The sequence below is a fragment of the Ptychodera flava genome, unplaced genomic scaffold, assembly GCF_041260155.1.
Source record: "Ptychodera flava strain L36383 unplaced genomic scaffold, AS_Pfla_20210202 Scaffold_79__1_contigs__length_559180_pilon, whole genome shotgun sequence".
Lineage (NCBI taxonomy): Eukaryota > Metazoa > Hemichordata > Enteropneusta > Ptychoderidae > Ptychodera > Ptychodera flava.
Window position 1 is genome coordinate 71,840 of NW_027248401.1, and position 22,645 is coordinate 94,484.

The window sequence follows — 22,645 nt, forward strand, 5'->3', positions numbered from 1 at the left end:
GTTAACGAGATGTTCTGTTAGGACGATAATCTTCTTTGTTGGTGATCAGAAGAAGTAACTAATGTTGGTGACAAGGCCGGGAAATTCGTAGATATGATCTGTTTCTTTCAATAAGCATACACTAACACTGTGAAAGGTTGCACTGTAATAATGTCCGTAGCTACTTGTCATAATTAATTGATAAATGAATGAATTGTTCGAGTCTCTGGCCCCTGTGATTTTAAACAAAAGGAGCCTTCATCAGATACAAAGAGAGCACACCTCTGATACTTTTCCTAATGTTTAATCTAGTACGCAACCATTCGAGTTTGAAACAGCGCCCTCTTTCGTTTGGACATATAGATGTTCAAATCAGACCACCCAAGCTCGCGAGCGTGAACAGTTACATCATGGCGGCTCGTGAGGAAAGTCCACGTCGAGATCGCAAAGTTATACCAGACCAGTTAGGTATATTATCTTACAATGACCTTTTTAATGGTACCTTTCCTATGGGTCCTCAACTGTGATCCCATTCCTTTCTAATACAAACAGGTGCAAGATTAGATGTAACTTTCTTCAATGGAAAAGCAACACCGAGTTTTAGTGGCAATGTTTTCATCGCTGGATTCTCAGCTGGTGATACCATATCAACTGTAGGTACAAGTTTCACCTTTGGCAGAATCTTAGATACAGGTACAGGATCGGACCTCCCTATTGATCGGTATGAAAATTTTGGGGGCTATTCAAGAAGACTTCACTTACATGATGGTGTTGACAGATCGGGTGTATACTACTGTGATGCAAATGCCAACACTGGAGAAACTGAGAGACTGCAGACAGTTTTGATTGCCGAAGAGGGTAAATTATGACTTTTCCTTATTACTGTGTCCTTATTCCTCAGACTCGCCCTACCGACTGAAATCTGTTTCATTTCTCCTTACTTCATTTTCTTTATACTGAATGGACTTTTAAATGTACGAACCATGTCAGCAAACAAACATCCTCAAGGATATAGGAAAAGTTTTTTTTAATATGTTTGTTTGTTTGAAAATATTTGTATTTCTTCGGATTAAAAATTACTTCCTAGTTTTCTCCAATAAAAACTGCACGGATTTACTCCTTTAACTATTGTACGCTCACATTTATGCCACAACTGCGTTTTTCCTGTATCGTTATCTCATTGCTCTTGTCACTCTCGCTTTATGTAAGTATAAAGCGGAGCCTTCGTTTTTCACAAGTTGATAATATATGGAATTGAACGAGCTAGAGAAATAAAAAAGAGCCTAGCCCATTTTTTTCTCTAATGAAACACTAAATTCATCCAAAAAGCTCTTCAAGGGTTGCATCTTAACATGTTGTGTCAGTCTTGGAAGCTTTGTAAAAATATAAATACCCAAAAAAATACATACAATTCCTTGTCTGACATGGAAATTCATGCCGCATTGCCATATCCAGAGGTGACAGAAACTATAACTGGTCTGGAAACGTAACCACAAATTGATAATTTTTGTTGTCGTAGACGAACAACACTGAGACTGTTGTAAACAAAACGACCACACGTAATATATGCTTAAGAACTCACAAAACGCAAACAGCAGATTTGTCCGTGAACATCAACACACTTAGTTACAATGCAAGCTAAAAATGAACAGTGTGCAGCAATTTTGTCTGTTTCGCAACCAGCACGGAAATGGGTTTCCATTATGTAAACTTTTTGCTCAATTTTGTAGTGAGTGGTATAAACATATATCACCCCATGTAAATTTTGACATCCCCAAAGACGAGTTTGCTACATACTACCCTCCATGTCTACTGAATCCAACCGCTTCCCCTAAAAGCCTCCACTCAATTATCAGATTTGCCTAATATAAGTATTATTTACTTCATAAAATATTCAGTGGAAAACAAAAGAATGACAAACTGTCAATGGGCTGTTGACACATTCGCGAATGCGAGAACCTGGGGTTAAGAAGGGCGCCTTTAACGCAGGCTACCTGAATGGGACATGTCCTTTCATTTCTGCTTACCTTAAAAATCGCCTGCTCTTTCTCCCCCTACCCGCCTCTATGCATATGCCACTTAAATTTGCCTATATTAGGTGTCACTGTTACTAAGCCTTTAAACGGGAAGTTACAGGTGCGTGGGCGCACAATAGGGTGATTACTGATAATGGCGCCGTTTGCATATACTGGGCAGGAGTTTTTGAATTCTTATAGCATCGCTTTAACAGTTTGAGAAATTTGAATAATCATGATGGGCACTTATGTAACATATGCAAAGAGGGTCAAATGATCGTTCAGGGAACACATTTTGAAACATATGCGTTCTCCGACACAAAACGGAACATTTTTTCAGTTTATTTTTGACTCCAGTATAGTCGGTATATATTCACAGACATTATATGCAAGGGCTCGAGTCAAAGATAAAGAACGCCTGAAACATTGAAAAATTGTGGGATTCTGGGACCAAATATGGCACGTCCGATCATTAGTGTGGCCGTTTTACATTTGCATAGATTTACGATAATCCGGCTTTTAAAAGGGAAGTTCCTGTCCTTTATGTCTTTCTTACTCTTACAGTAATATGTGTCGTTACTTTCCTTTCACTGTATCAACAAGCTTAAATGTTTTGAGTTGGGTTTTCAGTTCTGATGTTGCGAGCGACACTGAAAGAATATTCTAATTGATACTTTGTACAGCTGAAATAAGACCAAAATGCCAAACAAAGACAGTAAGCTGGGGAGACGATGTTACGCTGACTATGATGACATCCATATCAGAAACATTGTTGCAATGGAGACATGATGGGATACAGAAATCAGAATGGACTGGCCAGAGTAGTATTATGATATCATTTGCAAAGACCAGTGATGCAGGAATTTATGAATGTTACAGCAGTGAATCACAACAGAATCAAGGAAAGCATGGATTTATGAGACTTATTGTCAGAGGTGAATTATGAATACTTGTCGCATAAAACGTGATCGACTACCTTTTCCCTTCATTAATTTTGAGTAGCAGCGACGATAGCCTTAAGTACTCACGAGTTTTAATGCTCGTTACAACAGATTCATACAATGTAACTACACAAGTGCTAGGCTTTACAGCGATCTCCAGCATGGTGTAGATAACAAAGACATAAAGCTTAGTTCATAGTAACGTTTTGCTACGTTTTGCTACATGTATTGCATCGTCTGTGTAACTCCTACATTGAATTTCCAATCAGCCTCAGGTCTTCCGAGCCCCATGCTGCATGAAGTAGGAGATTTAAGAAGATCAAACAGTTATAAATGCACGTTGTTTTTTGAACAAAGTAGAATTGTTTCAAGGAATGGGACCATTTGTATTTGCTTTCAGTTTAGTGTAGCTAGCATTGCAGTTGGTAATCATTGGATCTTTGAAATATCCTGCAGTTCAAAAGGATTGACCTTTCTTCTCTTAAACAAGAATAATGGCCTTAATCCATCTATTTTGATTACTCGTCATCTCTTTTGCGGTAATCAGTTTCTTGTTTGCATTCATTTAAGTTCACAGGCTCACATCAAGATAACATCATAACCAGCTAATGACATCGAGCATTAACGTTGAATCAAAGCTATGAACAAATTAAACAATATGAACAAAATGAACAAATTAGCGCATATCTGCGTTCATGCAATTTTCAAATTAAGAGTGGGCCGTATGTTAGTGGTAGTTGTAAAATTGGATGCTGTTTAAATTTATTTATGAAAATATTGAAATTTAACAAAAACAGCGTCGTTACGACAAGTATTTTGATGACTTTTTCCATGAACATAGCGAATACATTTATTCTTCATGTATTGTTGACTCTGTGTCAAATGAAACATATGCTGAACGAATTTAGTAATTATCTACGATACGTAAAAGCTTCTTGTCCGTCGAATGTTATTTGAAACATTCATCGCCAACAATGGTTGAATCAGTAGTAATGATATAGGCAGAACTTGGCCGTGTGCATTAAGATAGACACTACTGCAGATGGTACATGTTCTGGTGGTTTAATTCATTCATCTTGACGGCACTGCCATATTGCTTGTATAATTTGCTAAACTACATTTAACCCCCCCCCCCGAGTAGTCAACGCTAAATGCTAGATGTATTGCTTTCTGTATATAATGATAATTGCTCTCTATCATTCATGCTATGCCTGTATCACCAATATACTATTGTCTCAAGAGTACCTATATAAACCAGTATTTTACCATGTTAAAACTTGAATCATATTTACACTGTACTCAAAGCTTTGCTTACGCGCTACCTATGTGTGTATGTTCATATTCATAAAACAGCTTCGAGAGCGGTACTTATGACACTCTGAAACGTCATTTATAATTTTCAGGTTTGTTTGCATTCAGATTTTTTTTACATAGGCACTGCGCTTTAGTACACTTTAGCGAAAGCATTAAACATTGTACGTATTAATTGCGACCGACACCTCTTCGCTCACGGACAGTCCCATATAATATACTGTGTTTTCATATCGTCTACGCTGCTGAAGAGTATTCCGGTCCTCGTCGACAGTACATCATGACAGAACAGCAGTACGACAAGTTTCCTGTTGACAACTTTAAAACATAGAACAGGTTTCCGGATTAATTTCGGAATTTCTATTGCGTTTCGGAAAAGCACATTTCTCAGACTGTTTGAGTGTACATACATTTTCTCCTCAATGTGGACATATCAAATCATGACATAAACTTTCTATAATCACTTTCAATTTTAAGAGTAGGGTAGGTTAAAAGTTGCTGTTTGGCAAATAAATTTTCCAATTTTATTTTATTTGCAAATGTATGTCACAATGTTTTAACATGTCCCAATAATTCAGGCAATATTTATAGGATCTGCAATATATTTGAAAACCTTCTCGTTGTTAACCAATATATTAGACAATATTTTGAAAACTATACTATATATTTGAAAATATTTTTTTAAGTTCAACAATATACTTGACAATATATTTTGACATAGCAAATAAACTGCCAAATTAACATCTTCCCATTCATCTAATTTTCTGTCTTCACCATTTGCATTTTTGCTTACAAATTTACACTTTGTTGCTTCAACTCCTTATTTCATTTATTACAAATTATTCTGCCATTTGGTGTTTTTCACAAAAATATTAGCTGCTTTGCAACACTGCACATCATACACCCAAAAAAGGTTACCGAAAGAAATTCAAGACCTGTAGCATAAACTTCCCTTTCACTTTCATAATACCCACTACAATGTAAAAGTCTGCAAGCATGGGTGTGTTTTCAGCACAATTTACGAACTCTTTTGAACAAAGATTTGTGGGTAGAGAAGCTGGGAGGTCAAGGCCTATTAATCCACTGTTGGTTCTCTGTCACGAATATTGCCAAACACCTGCCAAGGTGCGGACACAAAACAAAGAATTTCTGAATACTTTGGCCTTACTGTAGTGAAAATCATTCAATTCAAAAAGTCTTGTGTTTGTCTTGAATAGTTTACAAGTTGAAAGTACCGGTACACTGGAGACAGCAGCTCATGACTGAGAACTTAGGTTTTCCCAATGACATTGAAGAGCTAACAAGGAGACAAATCACACGTAGAGTTTATACTATCAAAGTCTCTCTAAATTTGACGACTTTCCTGTGCTTTTGTCAGCAGCTTTCCAGAGTATTTGTGGTCAAAATTCCATTTTGTATGAGTATTCAAAAATGGACCTTTCCAGAGGGAGAGAAACCAATACACAAAAAAAACACATGATGCTTAAACTTCATTAAATTTTATTTATTTAAACTTCATTCCTTTCTTAACATGTAAGTGCTTTCAAATGTATACAGTTCCCAACTTCTCTACTCCTTCCTATGATGAAGCAGCTACATTTAACATCCTCCCCTCATTAATTTTACATCAACCCCCACAGGTGATATGTTGTTCCTTTATTTTTGGTTTATTATTTCTACTGAGTCCGGTTGGATCTTCCCCATACAGTTGTATTCCGATAGGGTACAGTGATATTTTTGTTTCTAACTTCTACTCAGTCTAGTTTGATGAATTGCAGCTCCTTGCAAGATATGAACTATTACTGTTTCCCCTGAGATCTTCAAGATGTGGCCAACAGAGTTCATCGTACAACATGACAATCCAGTCCCCCTCCTTAAGAGTTCATCAGTCATGACTGCTTTAACCTAAAAGAGAAGCAAAAACGGACCTTGCATTATTGGTACCATTAAACTGAATTTACTTATCAACTAGATCACAATTCATGAAATGTCTATGGCAAGCTACAGTCATCACAAAATAACACACATGTTAATAATGAAGTCCTGAGGTAGAGATCAAATTGTTATTTCAAACCTGTCAGATGCATCAGCTTAGTCCGCAAAGCTTCAGTTATAAAAGATAAAGTTTGTAGTAGGTCAGCGTAATAAAATACAACTGTTAGTCATATTCATATTTGTTGATCATGTTCCCTACAACCACCTCAATAAAATCAGAAAGCACGAAATGAACTAAAACAAAGTCATTTCAGTACTCATTTATGTACCTTTTGTATTCTTTATACCATGCGCATTGTTTTTCTTATCTTCGTTTTCCATAACAAAATACCAGCATAGAGAAAGCAAATACAGTATTTCTTTCACATGATACAACATTTTGGTTACAAAATAAAAACCGAAGTCTACAAGGAATATTGAGTTGTTTAAAGCAACTAACCAGGAGTTTCTTTCTTCTTTAAGCATCTGCCCGAGTCCTTTTTCCAAGGAGGTTCCTGTGGAATTTACAAAATTTAAAAATACCGTCAATGACGCTGTACCTTCTCTAATGTGTGGCCAGGTCAGGTAATTGGTTGTTGGCATGGAGTTATTGGTAAATAGTTGGTGATGTAGGGGCATGAGGTGAGATATGGACCCAAAGAACCCAAAAGATGATTAAATACATCAATCAAAAAAAATTCTAAGCTACACTATAAACTGCCTAAAGATAGTTCAGTGTGGAAAAAAGGTTAAATAATTCAGAAATAAGAATTAACAGTCCAAAATAGTAATGATGCACTTCCCTACTGACCTGAGTGCATGTGAAATACACAACCTGGCATCTGTAAATTAAATGTATACCAAGTGATCATTTTAAGTCACTTTTAACTGTTTTTAAGGGATATTCCAAAGAGTCCTGTGGAAATGATGAAAACGCTTATCTGGTCTTGTGTTTGTAAAACCTCATGGCTGATAATTGTCATAGTATTCAAAAGAAATTGAAAGTGAAGAAATTACTGTTTTTAATAGACATATTTTCCTTGAAATACATGACCGTGTAAAGAATATATGCTAAAAGTGTTTAAGAGTAAATTTCTTTTCAAAAAATAATTTAATCTGTGACCAAAGGATTTTTTCTTTGAGTTTACAGATTCAAACATTGCAATTTGTTCAATCATCTTGTGCAGTGCAAAATTTATAAAATGACTGAAAAAAAAAAAAATTGGCAGAATTACAGTCTTTGTGATGTAAAATCATGGGTTGACATCACGATAATTGTTAATCTGTTCGAAGTACTTTCTATAATTTAAAAAAAAAGTTCATACAGAAACGGTAACATATATTGTCAGCAATGTAGTGTTAATTTTGACTTTACATCAAAATATGCCTTTGCTGGATACCAAATATGTAGGCGAAATGTTAAATCAGCAGTGTTCAGCAAAATCCACACAACAGCATTGATCCTTTTCTAATTTGATTTGATTTGCTTATGTTATCCTTGTATGACAGTCAGTACAATAACTTGTATGACAGTCAGTACAATATGGAACTTGAACACAACACAGTGAATAAGTATGCTGTAAATGAAATGGTGTGGCTGCATCCACATGCAGCAATAGGAGTGCCTTTGTCTCTCACCCTCATTTCCAACCTGTCCCATCCCTGAAAAAATAGTTTGGTCTTATATTTATAATGTTAATAATTTCTGTATTTGTTAAAATGTGCGCATCTCAAAAACTTTTGATCATAAACATTTTCATTGCTTTTTATAGCTGACCAGTCAGTTAACCTGTTTATTTTGAATATTTGCGCATTTTTTCCTCAGTATTTGACATTTTCAGAATAGCTTCTTATTCATTATGTCATTTTCTAAAGTTAAAGTGCTCCTTTGTGTGGTCAAGCTTTCCACAAGCATCAAATGTTGTACTTCATATAGGAAGTCTGCCTCTAGAGGGCGGGCATCATAAATAGTGTTTGTTAGTTATTTCCTCCACATAAACTTCTGATTGTACTGTAAACATTGAACATGGCCGACGTCCGATTTTCCTGTCTAAAACTTTCACTCATTTTGTTCATATGACTCTGAAACTCAAGGAAACGATTGGGAAGAAAGAGTTATCTTGAAATATTGAGGTACTCGCCGATATTTTGCAAAGTTAAATGAGAAAAAATGCAAGGAAAATGCCGACAGGCTTACACAATGACCGTTTTCAGACTCAGAGGCATATGATCATCTGCAGATTATGCAACGGGCCTATATCACGTGAGGCATGAGGGGATATCCACGCAACTCAGTACCAAACACTAGCGCACACAGGGTGAGCAAACACAAAGTGAGTACCCCTAACGTCAGCTCAGTAGTCTGTAATAGATCGTAGTCAACTAAGAACCTTGGAGAAAGGCTTACATGTAACACTGTGGCTATGCCGCTAAGTCCCTTTTGATTTTTGTCACAGCTCAAAATCGTTCTCCTACACCTCAACCTGAACCATGAACACCCCCACCAGTTTATGATATGACCCATCACAATGGCATATAACGTCAACGGATCTTGACAGACTGAAGTATTGACAGACGGAAGTAGTTGACACCAGCATACTGGTTTTCAACTCTAATACCTTCTCTGTCTATAAATAGACACGAGAAGGTAAAAATTAAAATAGATGAATGTTTTGACTGTAAACTTAATATGCTTTTTGATCTCCATTTGAGAATAATTTGTAAAACCATGTTACATTCTGCAGTGTCGGCATTCTTATTTCACAAGTAGCCAAGTCAGAGTGAGAAAGCCCATTTGAAGCTTTCGAAGTCACTCAGAGTCTCATATTGCATAGTATGGCAGTGTCAACTGCAAAACAACAAAATCTGAATGTCAAATCATCATGATATCGCTGAGGAACAGCAAAAATGACCAGAAAAGCTGCCAAATGAATGATACAGTTGTATTCCAATAGGGTATAGTGATAATCTGCAGTGGGAAGGAATAATGTAGCCTTTCCCAACTAAATTCCTTGATATAATTCAGGGCTTGACAATTTTTTTCCCAGTTCACTTGTCCGTCGGACAAGTGGATTTTCAATTTCACTTCTCCTCTCAAAAATTTTACTTTGTAATAATCAAGACCAAAATACTTGCGATGAATTCCGTAGCAACTTTCAGGGCTTTCTTATTTTGGTAATTTTCGCCGATGTTGACGCCGATTTTTCTCAAAAGTTTACATTGAAGTAGGCCTGCGTACGGTCTGTGTGTTCCCGGCATTATACGGCCTCCACCACAAGAGGCCGTATAACACCGGGAACACACAGACCTGTACGCAGGGCTAACATTGAATTTGAAGGTGCATATCATATATCAGCTTCCAGTGTTTGGCAAGCATAAATGCCGTCGTAAAAAGATTGGTCAGTTTTAGTCGCTGGTCTTCGTCATTCGGTTCACGCATTGCGAGTGCATGCGATCAGATTGTTGGCAAGTGAAACCGTATCGAGCTCAGCGGGACACACAAAATTTCCACAATCATTGTCCCGTCACGATCTCATCTGCGATGCGCCACAGTTGACTTAACTCGTGAGACCTTAACGATTCAACGCGAAACATGTCGTATCTGTCAAGCAAAGCATTTCGCTTGGTTTGGCCATGGAGGTAGTCTCTTCCTACCTCCATGGTTTGGCAATGGTGGGGTATTTGAGACACAACGTATAGAACATTTTGGAACCGTCATATTTCAACCAAGGCCACTGTGCTTTCCAAATTCCATTTCGGGAGATAACATCTACGGCATTTTTCCTCATCATATGGCTTATGTTTAGATCTTTTGTCAGAAACATCGTTCTAATCATCACATTGAGTCGTCGATTCTCAGAGGATCCCACTCACGCTGGCGAAAATGCACAATGCCTTGTTTGCATTAGTGGAAATATTACCGTAAAATACTCATATTTACAGCGATCACTCCACAAACTATCTGCCAACAATGTTCGTCGACCTCGCGAGGCCGCATAAATGATTTTGAAGTACTGCAAGGTCGATCGCCGTTAAGCACTATGGCATTGGGTTTTGCAATTTTTTACCTAATTTGTTGGGGCGGAGCAGTCGGCATACAACAAGGAAATGCTGTTTACGCTAAATTTTAAGCGACTTTTTAATTGGACGATAAAACAATTTCATGTCGATCATCGAAAAATTGCAATGTGTGAGTCGGCAAGTGAATCGCAGAAGCACGTCACAATTGTATCTAAAGAAGTCAGTGAGTAACATTTATTTTGTGTGAACGACAACGCAAATCGGGCGACATGTGCACAAACTGCAACTTAGGTTCGCGTTGATTGCGCCAGAAGTTGTATAAACAACTTGTCCGGCGGCGACCAGATTTTATTTTTGACTTGCCTGAACATAAATTTCACTTGTCCGGGGCGTCAGGCGATAGGAATTGTCAAGCCCTGTGTAATTGTACGCATTGACTGTAAAGACAATTACCTTGCTTAGGTCTCTCTTTCAATCTTAACTTGAGTTGTGAAGCTTCTTTGGCTCAAATCTGTGAAATGAAGAAAAATTACATTAATTATATTCGCCCAGTTAAAGCGATGAAATTCGTTTCTTCGCTTCGATAAAGTGTGTATGTGTGATGTATGATAGTGAGCATGCGTGCTTGAGTGCTTCCCGAACTCTACAACATGTTGAGCGGTCTCAGTCAGAAAAATGTAACAACTTAGCCGGCTATTGAACCACTCTTTTTGGGAGTGGAGATTTAGCCGAGCGGTTCTGTCTGTGGCCTCTCAGCTAGGCGACTGATGCCGTATATTGTGGGTTCGAATCCGATTGAAAACTATCCGTACTCATAAATACCAGTGTCGTGGACATACAGCTCATTGTGTGTATGGACAATTTCAGGATTTAGCAATGTAGCATCTGCAGAACACAAACAATGCCTGAAAGATATCATGAAGTCTTGAGTTTAACTTCAAAAATTTCATAAAAGACTTGGAACTGTCCACTGTTATATTCCCATTTCACAACAAATAGTGTGTGTGTGTGCGCGCTACAGCGTATGTGCAGGAAATAAATTGACTATGTCACTGTAGTCATGACTTTAGGAAATATTTTGGCTTTCTGACATTCATTTAGAAGAGGGTGACAGGCTTTGAAGTGCATATGCATCCAAAACACATTCTACGTAATTTTGATAATTCAACAAAAGAATTGTGATGTGACTTGGATACCTATTTAATTTGATACCAAATCTTGACAATCAGGTGAACAGTTACATCGAACCACTATCACAAATCCCATGATCACAGATTAAACTATGTCTTACCCTTGTCTTTGCAGTTCCTCTGATGCCACTCGTATGTGGTGTACTCTGTGACTCCTCTGTAGTCATTTGGCTATAGGGTATACTCCTTGACTCTTTGTTGCTCTTTGGGTGTATGGAAAATGGAAGGTGCATAAAGATTTTTCAGAATGAAATGTTTTGCACTTCATGTCAAAATATAGAGTACCAAATTTTAAGGGAAGCATACAAATTGATGATGAATAAAGTCATTTTTGTTCTGCTCTAATCATAGCAACATATCGCAAGTGCATGTGACACTGGATTACACATTCAAGTGGAAAACATGCTTTAAATAAACATTTACCTAGTTCCAAAGTGATTCTGTATAGTGCAAGTGAAACACAAACAATTATCTCCATGATCACAGGCACTGTTGTGAAGATTAATGTACATTTGCAGGATTCTAAACTTGGCTTGTAGGTGCAACTTTGAAATACAGTAAATTTTCCATCAGGTTCAAACTCATATTGGATGGCATCCAGTCACCTGGCGAAGATGCCACAGCCAAAATAAATGTCAAGAGCTATGTGTTTTCACATGTTCCTAGATTAACTTACAGTCAGATTTTCCATGTTGTGAACACTACATCTGCAGAATTCTTGAAAGGTGTTGAGGGCCCCACAGTTAGTGTCTGAAAAGGGAATACACTTTTGTCAAAAATCATCAACATTCGTGAAAGATTACTATTCACATGTGACACAACACTATGCAACATGTTTTATGGTATGGTATACCACTGTAGCATAATTTTATTAAAACCCTTTTCCTGCCGAGCGCCCCTGTCCGTTATCCTGCCAAGTCGGTCAAAACCGGCCCCCTTTTCCGTGTCTACAGAAGATAGGCTCTCCTACAACGCTTTCCTGCCAGGCATTTGGCGGGAAAATACCGCATTTTCGGGGTACGATTACCGACCATATACGTGTTAGACTTCAAAATTTTTGCATGCCCGTATAGAGGGGCAACCGCTGATGAGGTTGTGTCGAGAAAATGACGAGGTCTTGGGCGTTGTTTTCCCCGGGGGACGTGCACTTTTATGCCCTTTTCTAGCTTACTTTTGCGGAAGTAAAGCTCGTTTCGCCTCTCCATACTGTTTTCAGGGGACCTGTTCAGTCGCTCTCCTAATTTCAGCAGTGCCATATTCAAATCACTGGCCCCACTATTTTCAGGGGAGCTGCTAAATCACCCACCTACCACTCGCCTGGATAGTTTCAGGAGAGTGAATTTCAGCTCTCCTGCCATTTTCAAAACAATAAACCCTGCATTGTAGATCAAGTGTATCTCTCAGTCTGGACAGAGGGGCTGCTCCATGGTGTAATTTATTAAGGAGTCGGTGGCTTTGAAATGTGTTGTGATACCCAAGGTAATCATTTGTGTTGTAGGTGAAATGTGTCTGTCTCATACACTGAGTTGCAGTACCTAGATGAAACGCACTTTGATAGTAGATGGTTCCAGGCATTTATGAAATTTTTGAAGTTAAAACTCAAGACTTCATGATATTATTTAGGCATTGTTTTGTATTCTGCTGATGTTAAGTTGTTAAATCAAGAAATTATCCATGCACACAATGAGCTGTATGTCCACGACACTGGTTTTTATAAGTAACATTAATATAATCGTTCTTCATTTCACAGATTTGAGCCAAAGAAGCTTCACAACTCAAGTTAATATTGAAAGAGGGACCTAAGCAAGAGGGACCTAAGCAAGGTTATTGTCTTTATAGTAAATGCATACAGTTATTTCAAGGAATTTGGTCGTGAAAGGCCCGGCCCGTTATTCCGTCCCTCTGCAGATTAACATTATACCATATTGTAATACAACTGTATCATTCATTTTGAAGTTTTCTGGTCATTGTTGCTGTTCCTCAGCATTATCATGATGATTTGACATTCAGATTTTGTTGTTTTGCTGTTAACACTGCCATACTATGCAGTATGAGACAGTGAGGGACTTCAAAAATTTCAAATATACTGATTTGGCGATTTTTGAAATAAGAATCCTACACTACAGAATGTAAAATGGTTTCGCAAATTATTTTCTAATGGAGATCCAAAAACATGTTGAGTTTACAGTCAGAATATTCTTCTATTTTAATTATTAATTCTGTAAATTCCACTTTTTAAACAGGAACCTGCTTGGAAAAACGACTCTACAGATGCTTAAAGAAGAAAGAAATTCCCGGTTAGTTGCTTTAAACAACTCATTACTCCTTGTAGACTTCAGTTTTTATTTCATAACCAAAATTTTGTATCATGTGAAAAAGAATACTGATTTGCTTTCTCTGTGTTGGCATTATTTATGGAAAATGAAGAAAAGAAAAACAATGCCCATGGTATAAAGAATACAAAAGGTACCATAAATGAGTACTAAAATGAGTTGATGTTAGTTCATTTTGTGGTTTCTGATTTTATTGCGGTGGTTGTAGCAAAATCAACAAATATGAATATGACAAACAGTTGCATATAATTACGCTGACCTACTACATACTTTATCTTCTATAACTGAAGCTTTGCAGACTAAGCTGATGCATCTCACAGGTTTGAAATAACAATTTGATCTCATTATTAAAATGTGTGTTATTTTGTGATGACTGCAGCTTGCCATAGACATTCCGTAAATTTTTATGTACTTAATGAGTGGCGAAGTCTATTTTTGTCCCCTTAATAACAGAAACCCCAGTCAATTTTTGTCAGATGTTTGCCAAAATTTTGAGGAAAAAGCTGTAGCAAATGAAATGTGATTTCCTTTTTGGTCCAAAATTATCAAAATATTGCAGAAAAATGTCGTAAAATGGGTAAAATTTTGCACTAAATTATGGCGGGAGAAAATTACAGCGCTCAAAGGGTTAATAAGAAAATTCAGTTTAACAGTACCAATAATGCACTGTTCCTATTTTGCTTCCTTTTAGGTTAAAGCACTGATGAATTGATGGATTGTCATGTTGTATGATGAACTCTGTTGGCCACATCTTGAAGATCTCAGGGAAAACAGTACATTTCTTGCAAGGAGCTGCAATTCATCCAACGAGACTCAGTAGAAGTGATACACAAAACCATCGCTCGTGGGGGTTCATAAATGATCTATGGGGAACAGCTAACCGAATTCAGTAGAAATAATAAACAAAAAATAAAGGAACAACATATCACCTGTGGTGGTTGATGTAAAATCAATGAAGAGACGATGTTAAAGATAGCAGCTTCATCATAGGAATGAGCAGAGAAGTTATGAACTGTAAACATTGAAAAGTGCTACATGGAAGAAAGGAATGAAGTTTAAATAAATAAATTTTATGAAATTTAAGCATCATGTGTTTTTTGTGTATTGGTTTGTATGCCTCTGGAAATTCCTCCATTGTTAAAGCAGTCCTTGGAAATTGCAGTTAATTCCTTTGAATTTAATCGTATGAACACATAGATTGGTTACCTAAAATAATTTGTTTGAACCAACACGTTGTCATGCAAATACTCATACAAAATGGAATTCTGACCACAAATACTCTTGGAAAGCTGCAGAAAAAAGTACAGGAAAGTCATCAAATTTAGAGAGACTTTGACTGTATAAAGTGTATGGTGATTTGTCTCATTGTGAGCTCTTCAATGTCACCAGGAAAACTTAAAGTTCTCAGTGATGTAAACTATTCAAGAGTAAGTAAACTATTCAAGCAAGACTTTTTGAATTTAATGAGTTTTACTGCTTTTATAAAAGTGAGGCCAAAGTTTTCAGAAATTCTTTGTCTTGTGTCCTCACTTCAGCAGGTTCTTGGCAATATTCTTGAAAGAAAACCCACAGTGGATTTTATTGCCTTGACCTCCAAGCTTTTCTAGGTACACATCTTTGTAAATGTACTGAAACACACTCATGCTTGCAATTTTACATTTTGTGGAAATCATGAAAGTGAAAGGGACGTTTATGCACAGGTCATGAATTATTTGGTAACTTTTTTCAAGCTGCATCATGTGGAAGTAGGTAATTTTTTGTTGAACAAAACGTATGGCACAATAATTAGAAAGTAGTGAAATAAACAAAGTGTAAATTAGTAAGGCAATGCTGAAGACAAGGAAATTAGAGAAAAGGGGATGGAAATGAATTTGGCAGTTTATTTGCTACAACAAAATATATTATAGAAATAACGGGCGACGCGCTGACCATTAACGTTTATTTGTGGGCAAGGGCGAGAGGAAAGCCAAAAATTAACGGGCGAGGCTTGCCGAGCCCGTTAATTTGGCTTTCCTCGAGCCCGCGCCCACAAATAAACGTTAATGGTCAGAGCGGAGTCTGTTATTTTCATTATATTATCAGCGAACCCAAGAAAACCGTCAAAATTTCCGAAAATTTCAGGAGCGAACGACAACTGGGCCCCAGAAACTGAGCATTACGCGACTCACTGTCACGCGCGCTGTAAAAAATTGGCAAATCCGGAGATGTTTTCAGAAAAAAGTATCCCAACTTGACCTACAAGTGCTCCATTTTTATTTTGTGATTGATTATGATTTACGTTTGAGCTGTAAAGTTACGATACTTTGAGTTGTTAAACTTATTATTCATATTCACGGGCATGTAAACGAACCATTACTGTGTATTTGTGGTCAGTCACGTGGTTCAGCTCAACCAATCAAAATGCGACGGGCAGGGCATGGTAATATAAGGTCAATTGTATTGTTTAACTTACAGAATATTTTCAAATATATAGTCTAGTTATACAACTATTGTCTAATATATTGGTTAACAACCACAATATTTGCAAATATATTGTTGACTCGAGTGATATTGTCCATTTATTGGGGCATGTTAAAAAATTGCAATATGCATTGGCAAATAAAAAAAAATTGACAAATTGATTTGCCAAACAGCGTTTTTTAACCTACTCTACGCCTAAAATTGAAAGTGATTATAGAAAGTTTATGTCATGTTTTAACATGTCCACAGTGAGGAGAAAATGTATGTACACTCAAACAGTCAGAAAAATGTACTTTTCCGAAATGCAATAGAAATTCCGAAATTAATCTGGAACCTGTATAGGTATATAGAGAATTATATCGATTGTAGCCGAAATTAGCAACAAAAATCCGACTTCACTGAAAATTACCCGCGATAGAGAAGGCACATATTTTATATCCGGTGTTGGATACAACTTGTTGTAAGATACTCCATAGAAAGTCAAACTTTCGTTTATATTGTTAAGCAAGTTTAGTTCTATTCAGCCAAGCTAGTAACGAAAATATACGACCAGACGATGTAAATACCTTTAGAATGTTGTATTCGTACAGCAACAAAATATAAATCAAGAACAAGTTACGACGCTGTACTCACTTCAAGTTTTCGCTAGTCAGCTCACAAATTCTTTTCTGACATGGTAAATTCGGCATATTGGACGTCAGAGGATTCTCGGAGATACAATGACTGAGCTTGAAATCGAAAACTAGCGCGAGTGCAGTATTTTTGACCCAATTTTTAGCAGGCCTCATAATTTTCGGGAAGGGATTAGGATGTTTTTCTAAAGCAAAATACAATCATTTTACAGAAAAACTTCGCAAATTGCGAAAACATGTCGATATCTTGATAATATTTAAATTCTTCGCTCTAAAGGGTTGGCTATAAACCCCTCTCTTGAAGTGGAATGGTCCAACAGCGGAATGATATAATCAACAAAGAATGCGGTTGCCATAATTCGTTGGCAACCAACTTTCTGTGGGTACAGCGAGGAGCAAATAAGGTCGATTTCAATTGATTTCGTCGCTAATTCCGAAATTTTCCTTTGGAAAACTGTCTTGACCAAAGTGTGCATGTATAATAAAGGGGTTAATACCTATAGTTTGGTCGATACCGCATCGTATTCTCCTTTAATAACTGTTAAATATGGTTCGTGATTCATAGATTGATAACATACTTCATAATACATCTTACAGAAATTCACTCCACTGGCCAACTATCCAGGAAAGGCACGACCGACATTTAAAAAATCTAGTGCACAAATGTATCAACAAAGTTCCTCTCTACTTGTCTGACCTTCTCACAAAAAATTCAACAATTCATCAGTATAACACCAAGAGTAAATATCATGTTTATAAAACCCACAGTCGCCCATTCAAATATCGTTCATCAACCATTGCCAATACTATAATTTAAACTACTTTACTGTGCCTGCTTATTCTTTTCTGGGCAATTATTGACCGATCCGCATGTCAACTTCCTGGTTTTTTTTTAGAATATATGGTGCTAACCAACTTTTCATGCTTATCGTTTTGACGTGTAGTTTCATAACTTTTTAACAACTGGTCTTTTATTGAGTTATTTATTTTATTCTGTATATTTGCATGTATTTTATTCGATGAAAGAAAATCCATTAATGGATGCATTGACTTGGAGTAATAAAATTACAAATCACAAATTACAAATTAATTTTATACACCAAATTATATATGAACTATGCGTCATCAAAAACTTTTAAGGCAACACATGATTGGTTCATAATTAAGAAAATACACTAGTTCATTTGAGTGTAATTAATTTTCAACCGAACCAGGTTGTCCTAATGGAAAATGGGGTTTACCGGACTGTCTGTTTTCCTGTCCAACGTGTTACAATGGAGGGATGTGTAACTCAGACACTGGTGAATGTATCTGTCCTCCTGGATTTCGTGGGACCAATTGTGAAACTGGTAAGTAATTGGATATTCCAAACATTACAGATAGAAGTACACACGTGAGTCCCGAATCCTTATACACATATGAGTAGCATTTAATAAACGTAGTGATATTGTTTAACTTTAGGTTGTGGTAAAAATAGATGGGGTATGACTTGTGGCAGAATGTGTTCAAGTGGCAACTCTGATGGATGTCGTTCAACAATGTACTGTATAGCTGATCCCTATGGATGTTCATGCAGTGCATCCTATGGAGGTCTAGACTGTGCGATCGGTAAGTAATATAATTAGTGAGAGATAAAATTTTCAATTACAGATTAGGATATTGCACTGGCTGTGATATAAATTTATAATCATGACCACTTTCATTAATTGAATCCATTGCATGTCCGTCTCATTTTTCCGACGTAGGATTTTGACGCCGGAGCTCTTTGAACTTTTCATGACACATTAGTGAATAAGATTTTGGCGCGTCTCAGCCTCTTCAGGTTGAAATAGATGGATGCACTTTGTGACAGAAGACGTTCAAGTCAGACAGACGTGTACGACAATATGTTTCATAGCTGAGCTCTGTGGGTTTTCAGGCTATGCACCCAGTACCATAACTACTAATAACATGATGGAATGTTTGTCATGCTAAGTGTTTAACTCCCGATTCGGACATGAACGGCATATCTTAGTTTATAAGGTCCCGTGATTTCAACCCGTGCTCATTTATTGCATCATTTAATTCTGATCTCGTATCGAAGGATTTAGTAGCCCCTCTAGATTTTCGGCGCTACCAAAGTTAATAAAATAAGGGCTGCAGAAATGATGATCCTCTTAACCACACACACGTGTGATTGGCAGCCACGATAACTATCACTGAAAAAAAAACGTTCAGAAGTTAAACAGGCGCTACAAAGTGTTTTAAATTACCGCACCGAATTCGAATATTGCACAAAGTATTTAAGGAGTCTTTAAGGAGTTTTAAATAGTTAATAATCTGACTCGGGGCTTTTTGGATCCCCTGAATCAAATATAATTATACAAAAATCCACTTAATTGTAGACGACGGCCTGCCGGCACTATAAAAAGACGCAATTTTAAAACTGGAGTACTGGCCACTATAGCTGGCTTGGTAGTAATGTGATTGCACACCATGTTGCTCTGGGAACAGCCACTTGGAGCTTTGGCTTTCCCTCCACCAAATCAGCGCTGTCACGTTTTGCAGAATGGGTTGCTTTCACTTCCATAGCAAGTATACGCATGCTATGTATCCTCCGCTACAATACTGCCGGCACAGGGCGCAAACTTTCTGTTTAACGACAATCACAGCGTGGACTCAACTTTGTCTCTTTGGTTTCGTGGTAAACTACTTGGTGAAGAGATTTCAACGCCATACAAACGTGTTGATATATTCCAATGGCAAAAGCCTCCCACGTAGACTGGTATGCGCTCGATTAAGTACCGCTTGCTTCATATATATCACGTACCTGTCGGCTCATACGTTAGGTTTACGCTCATAGTACCCGGATCTTGCGAATACACCTGCGTCGGGGTTATTACTTATTTTTTTCGTTGGCCTGAATCCAAAATAATATTCGCGTAACCATCTTTCCTATAGTCTATAATGTGGATTGCAGTAATCTCTACACATTTATTGGTTTGTCGGCAGACTGTCCAAGTAGAAAGTATGGCTCTGGATGTACACAGACTTGTCACTGTGTCAATGGTTGTGATGGAGCTACAGGTGAATGTAACAGTGGTAGTGCTTGTGAGCAGGGATGGAGTGGATCAAAATGTCACAGTGAGTACCCATCTAACATGAATTATATCCTAGTGAAAAGTTTAGCTCCGGATGCACACAGGCGTGTTATTTTGTCAATGGTCATGATAAATCTACAAGTAAATGTTTTAAGAGTGGTACTTGCAAGGATGGAGTGGATTAACATGGATTATTAAATATCATTTTTTACAAACCTCATTTTATTGATTCAAAATGTGCAAAGGTCAAAATATTATTGTTTAGTCACGGTTTCAGAGAATCTAGGGATTCGATGTGGTATGTCTTGGTGCAACAGTCAGCAACTATGGATGGGGGAAATGTAAACAAGCAGACATAGTGCTTCCTGTTTTGAGCAATATGTGCATGCAGCTTAAAAGAAACGAAATCCGTCTCGCTCTCAATCACTTTAGGTATCCTTCATTTGAGAAAGTGTTCTGTTGTGTTGGCGAGGTTTCTTTCGGTAACCAAGAGGTAATTATTCTGGTTCGTTTTGATTTGCGCCTTTCTTTATTTTGCATGACCAGGTGTTAATGCATTATTTATTTTTGTTCTATATAAAGTCAAACCATGCCACGTCGCGCTCGCTGCAGTGAGTGCTGTATCTGTACGTCATATTCATTTCTACCCTTGCGTTAAAAGTTAAGACCTGACTTATGTGTAACTTTCTTGTGAACTGTTTATCAAAATGGAAACGTCTTAGAAAGGAGTTTCCAATGCAGCATAGACATTCAACGTTTTCTCGTCGGAATTGGAAACGTCTTAGAGAGTTTGAGTTTCTGTATTGCAGCTACTCTACGTTCTGATGTCAGAATTTGAAAAGTCCTAGAGAGATAATATGTTCCGTGCTGCGAGGCACGCGAAGTGTGTTTGCTATAATGTCATTAAGTTCAAATTATCTTACCCCGAATGGTACCGACAAGCATGATGGTGCTGATTGGCGGTTTTTAATGCCATCGACAAACAAAACAAACTTGCAATGCTAACATCCATGGCAAGTTGTCGACATAAAACATTCAGCTTTTTTCAACAAGCAATAAATTAGGTAGATTCTAATTAGTCATGTTGATGTGTATATATTATGAAGAGAGAGAGAGAGAGAGAGAGAGAGAGAGAGAGAGAGAGAGGGAGAGAGAGAGAGAGAGAGAGAGAGAGAGAGTGAGAGTGAGGTGAGTGAGTGAGTAATTATCAAACATTTGGGGCGAAAATAGATAACCACAACTAGTGAAAGTTTTTTTTTTATGCGAGCTCGGCCTTTTGTTTTTTTCTATTGTACGCTCTGATCGAACCTGGTATCAGGTGCAAGTACTTTAGATGAAATGTTACCAAAACGGTATCCAGGAAGAACATGGGCATTACAGTACAATGCAGCGAACACAAGCACCTATTACGCAAAGGATCCAGCTAATGAGTACGCCACAAGTAGACCTTATGGGACCTTATGGGACCACAAACACCAATCACTGTGGCTAGTACATGTGTCTATGACATTATTCGTAAGTTCTATTGAAACAGGAACAGTGAAACCTGGTTGGACTTCGTATTTAGCATATTGTTGCCTTATATTGGACCATACTTGTTACGAATTGCTGGTCTGTTCACGGATATGGCAAGCTGCTTAAGTCTGAATATATTTGTAAATTTATACAGCTAATAATTTCAACGCTTGTGACCTACATGTGGTAGCACGTCAAAACATCATATGGCTATAGCCAGTCCTGTCAATGGACAGTTATAATTACACGATGGATGGACTCACAAATATACTTTTTAAGTCTTACATTGATTCACTTTTGCTTAGTCCGAAATGTCTACCCGTTGCAAGAATCTTGGGTGCAAGAATGCCAATGTTGTGACGAAAAGTAGACTTTAAACCCCGGATGACAGCGATCCGTAACAGTACGTTAAAAGCTCACAGCTAAAAAATACATGAAAAAAATAAATACGCGAATGAGAAAAAATTACATGTTCTGTCCTTTTTATATTAAATATTTGTAAACTGAAATTATCAAATAAATATTACATAATATTAAATAACTATAGGTATAAAAAGTAACAGGCATGAAAAAAGCATGAAAAAGTTTGAGGAACAACACAGCTACGAAACAATTACGTAACACAAACGACAAAAATATTGCTATAAAAATGATAGGTAAGGGTAAAAGTACAGGTATATACGAAGATTATAGGCATTAAATAATGACAGGTAAGTAGAAAAGAAAGGTACAAAATAGTCCTGTGGACCATAGAATCACATTTTGATGTCTCCAGCGCCTGAATGATATTTTTGCCGTAGCACTGTTGGTCACTTGGTATTGTATACATCACAATTGCAATTTCTTTTAGTTCCAGATTCATGTCCTGTCGGTTTCTACGGTGAGCTGTGTAACTACAAATGTCACTGCAAAGACAATGCAGCATGTGATAAGGCTACGGGAACGTGTTCAAATGGCGAGTGTGCTCCAGGATGGATTAATGTATTAACTGACTGTCAACAGGGTAAGTGCCATTTTTAGCTCACGTGTTCACACACGTGGGCTAATGTCATAGCGATGTCTGTCTATCTGTCCGTCTGTGTGTGTGTGTGTGTGTGTCTGTCTGTCTGTCTGTCTATCTGTTTACGCGATAACTCAAAAACGCCTGAACAGATTCAAGTCAGATTTGGTAAACAGGTACCATATGCCACTTGCA

The 22,645-nt window shown here is 37.4% G+C and overlaps 1 protein-coding gene and 2 long non-coding RNA genes across 3 annotated transcripts in view; 2 read left to right on the forward strand and 1 right to left on the reverse strand.

The window, feature by feature from the left end:
• Positions 1 to 389: 389 nt before the first annotated feature.
• LOC139128937 (uncharacterized) overlaps positions 390 to 22,645 on the forward strand; it is a 180,719-nt gene continuing 158,463 nt past the window's right edge. The window contains exons 1-7 of the mRNA XM_070694628.1: positions 390 to 447; positions 532 to 837; positions 2,678 to 2,929; positions 18,070 to 18,204; positions 18,317 to 18,463; positions 19,847 to 19,978; positions 22,301 to 22,453. Coding sequence (XP_070550729.1) covers positions 390 to 447; positions 532 to 837; positions 2,678 to 2,929; positions 18,070 to 18,204; positions 18,317 to 18,463; positions 19,847 to 19,978; positions 22,301 to 22,453 — 1,183 coding nt within the window. The remainder of the gene's footprint in view (positions 448 to 531; positions 838 to 2,677; positions 2,930 to 18,069; positions 18,205 to 18,316; positions 18,464 to 19,846; positions 19,979 to 22,300; positions 22,454 to 22,645) is intronic.
• Positions 5,730 to 12,193, reverse strand: LOC139128946 (uncharacterized). Its single transcript, XR_011551457.1, has 5 exons — positions 12,107 to 12,193; positions 11,532 to 11,633; positions 10,694 to 10,751; positions 6,681 to 6,735; positions 5,730 to 6,151 (listed from the first exon to the last, which is right to left on the reverse strand). It is a non-coding gene; the product is annotated as an uncharacterized lncRNA (long non-coding RNA).
• LOC139128947 (uncharacterized) lies at positions 12,710 to 14,471 on the forward strand. The gene is made up of 3 exons (XR_011551458.1): positions 12,710 to 13,253; positions 13,674 to 13,727; positions 14,455 to 14,471. It is a non-coding gene; the product is annotated as an uncharacterized lncRNA (long non-coding RNA).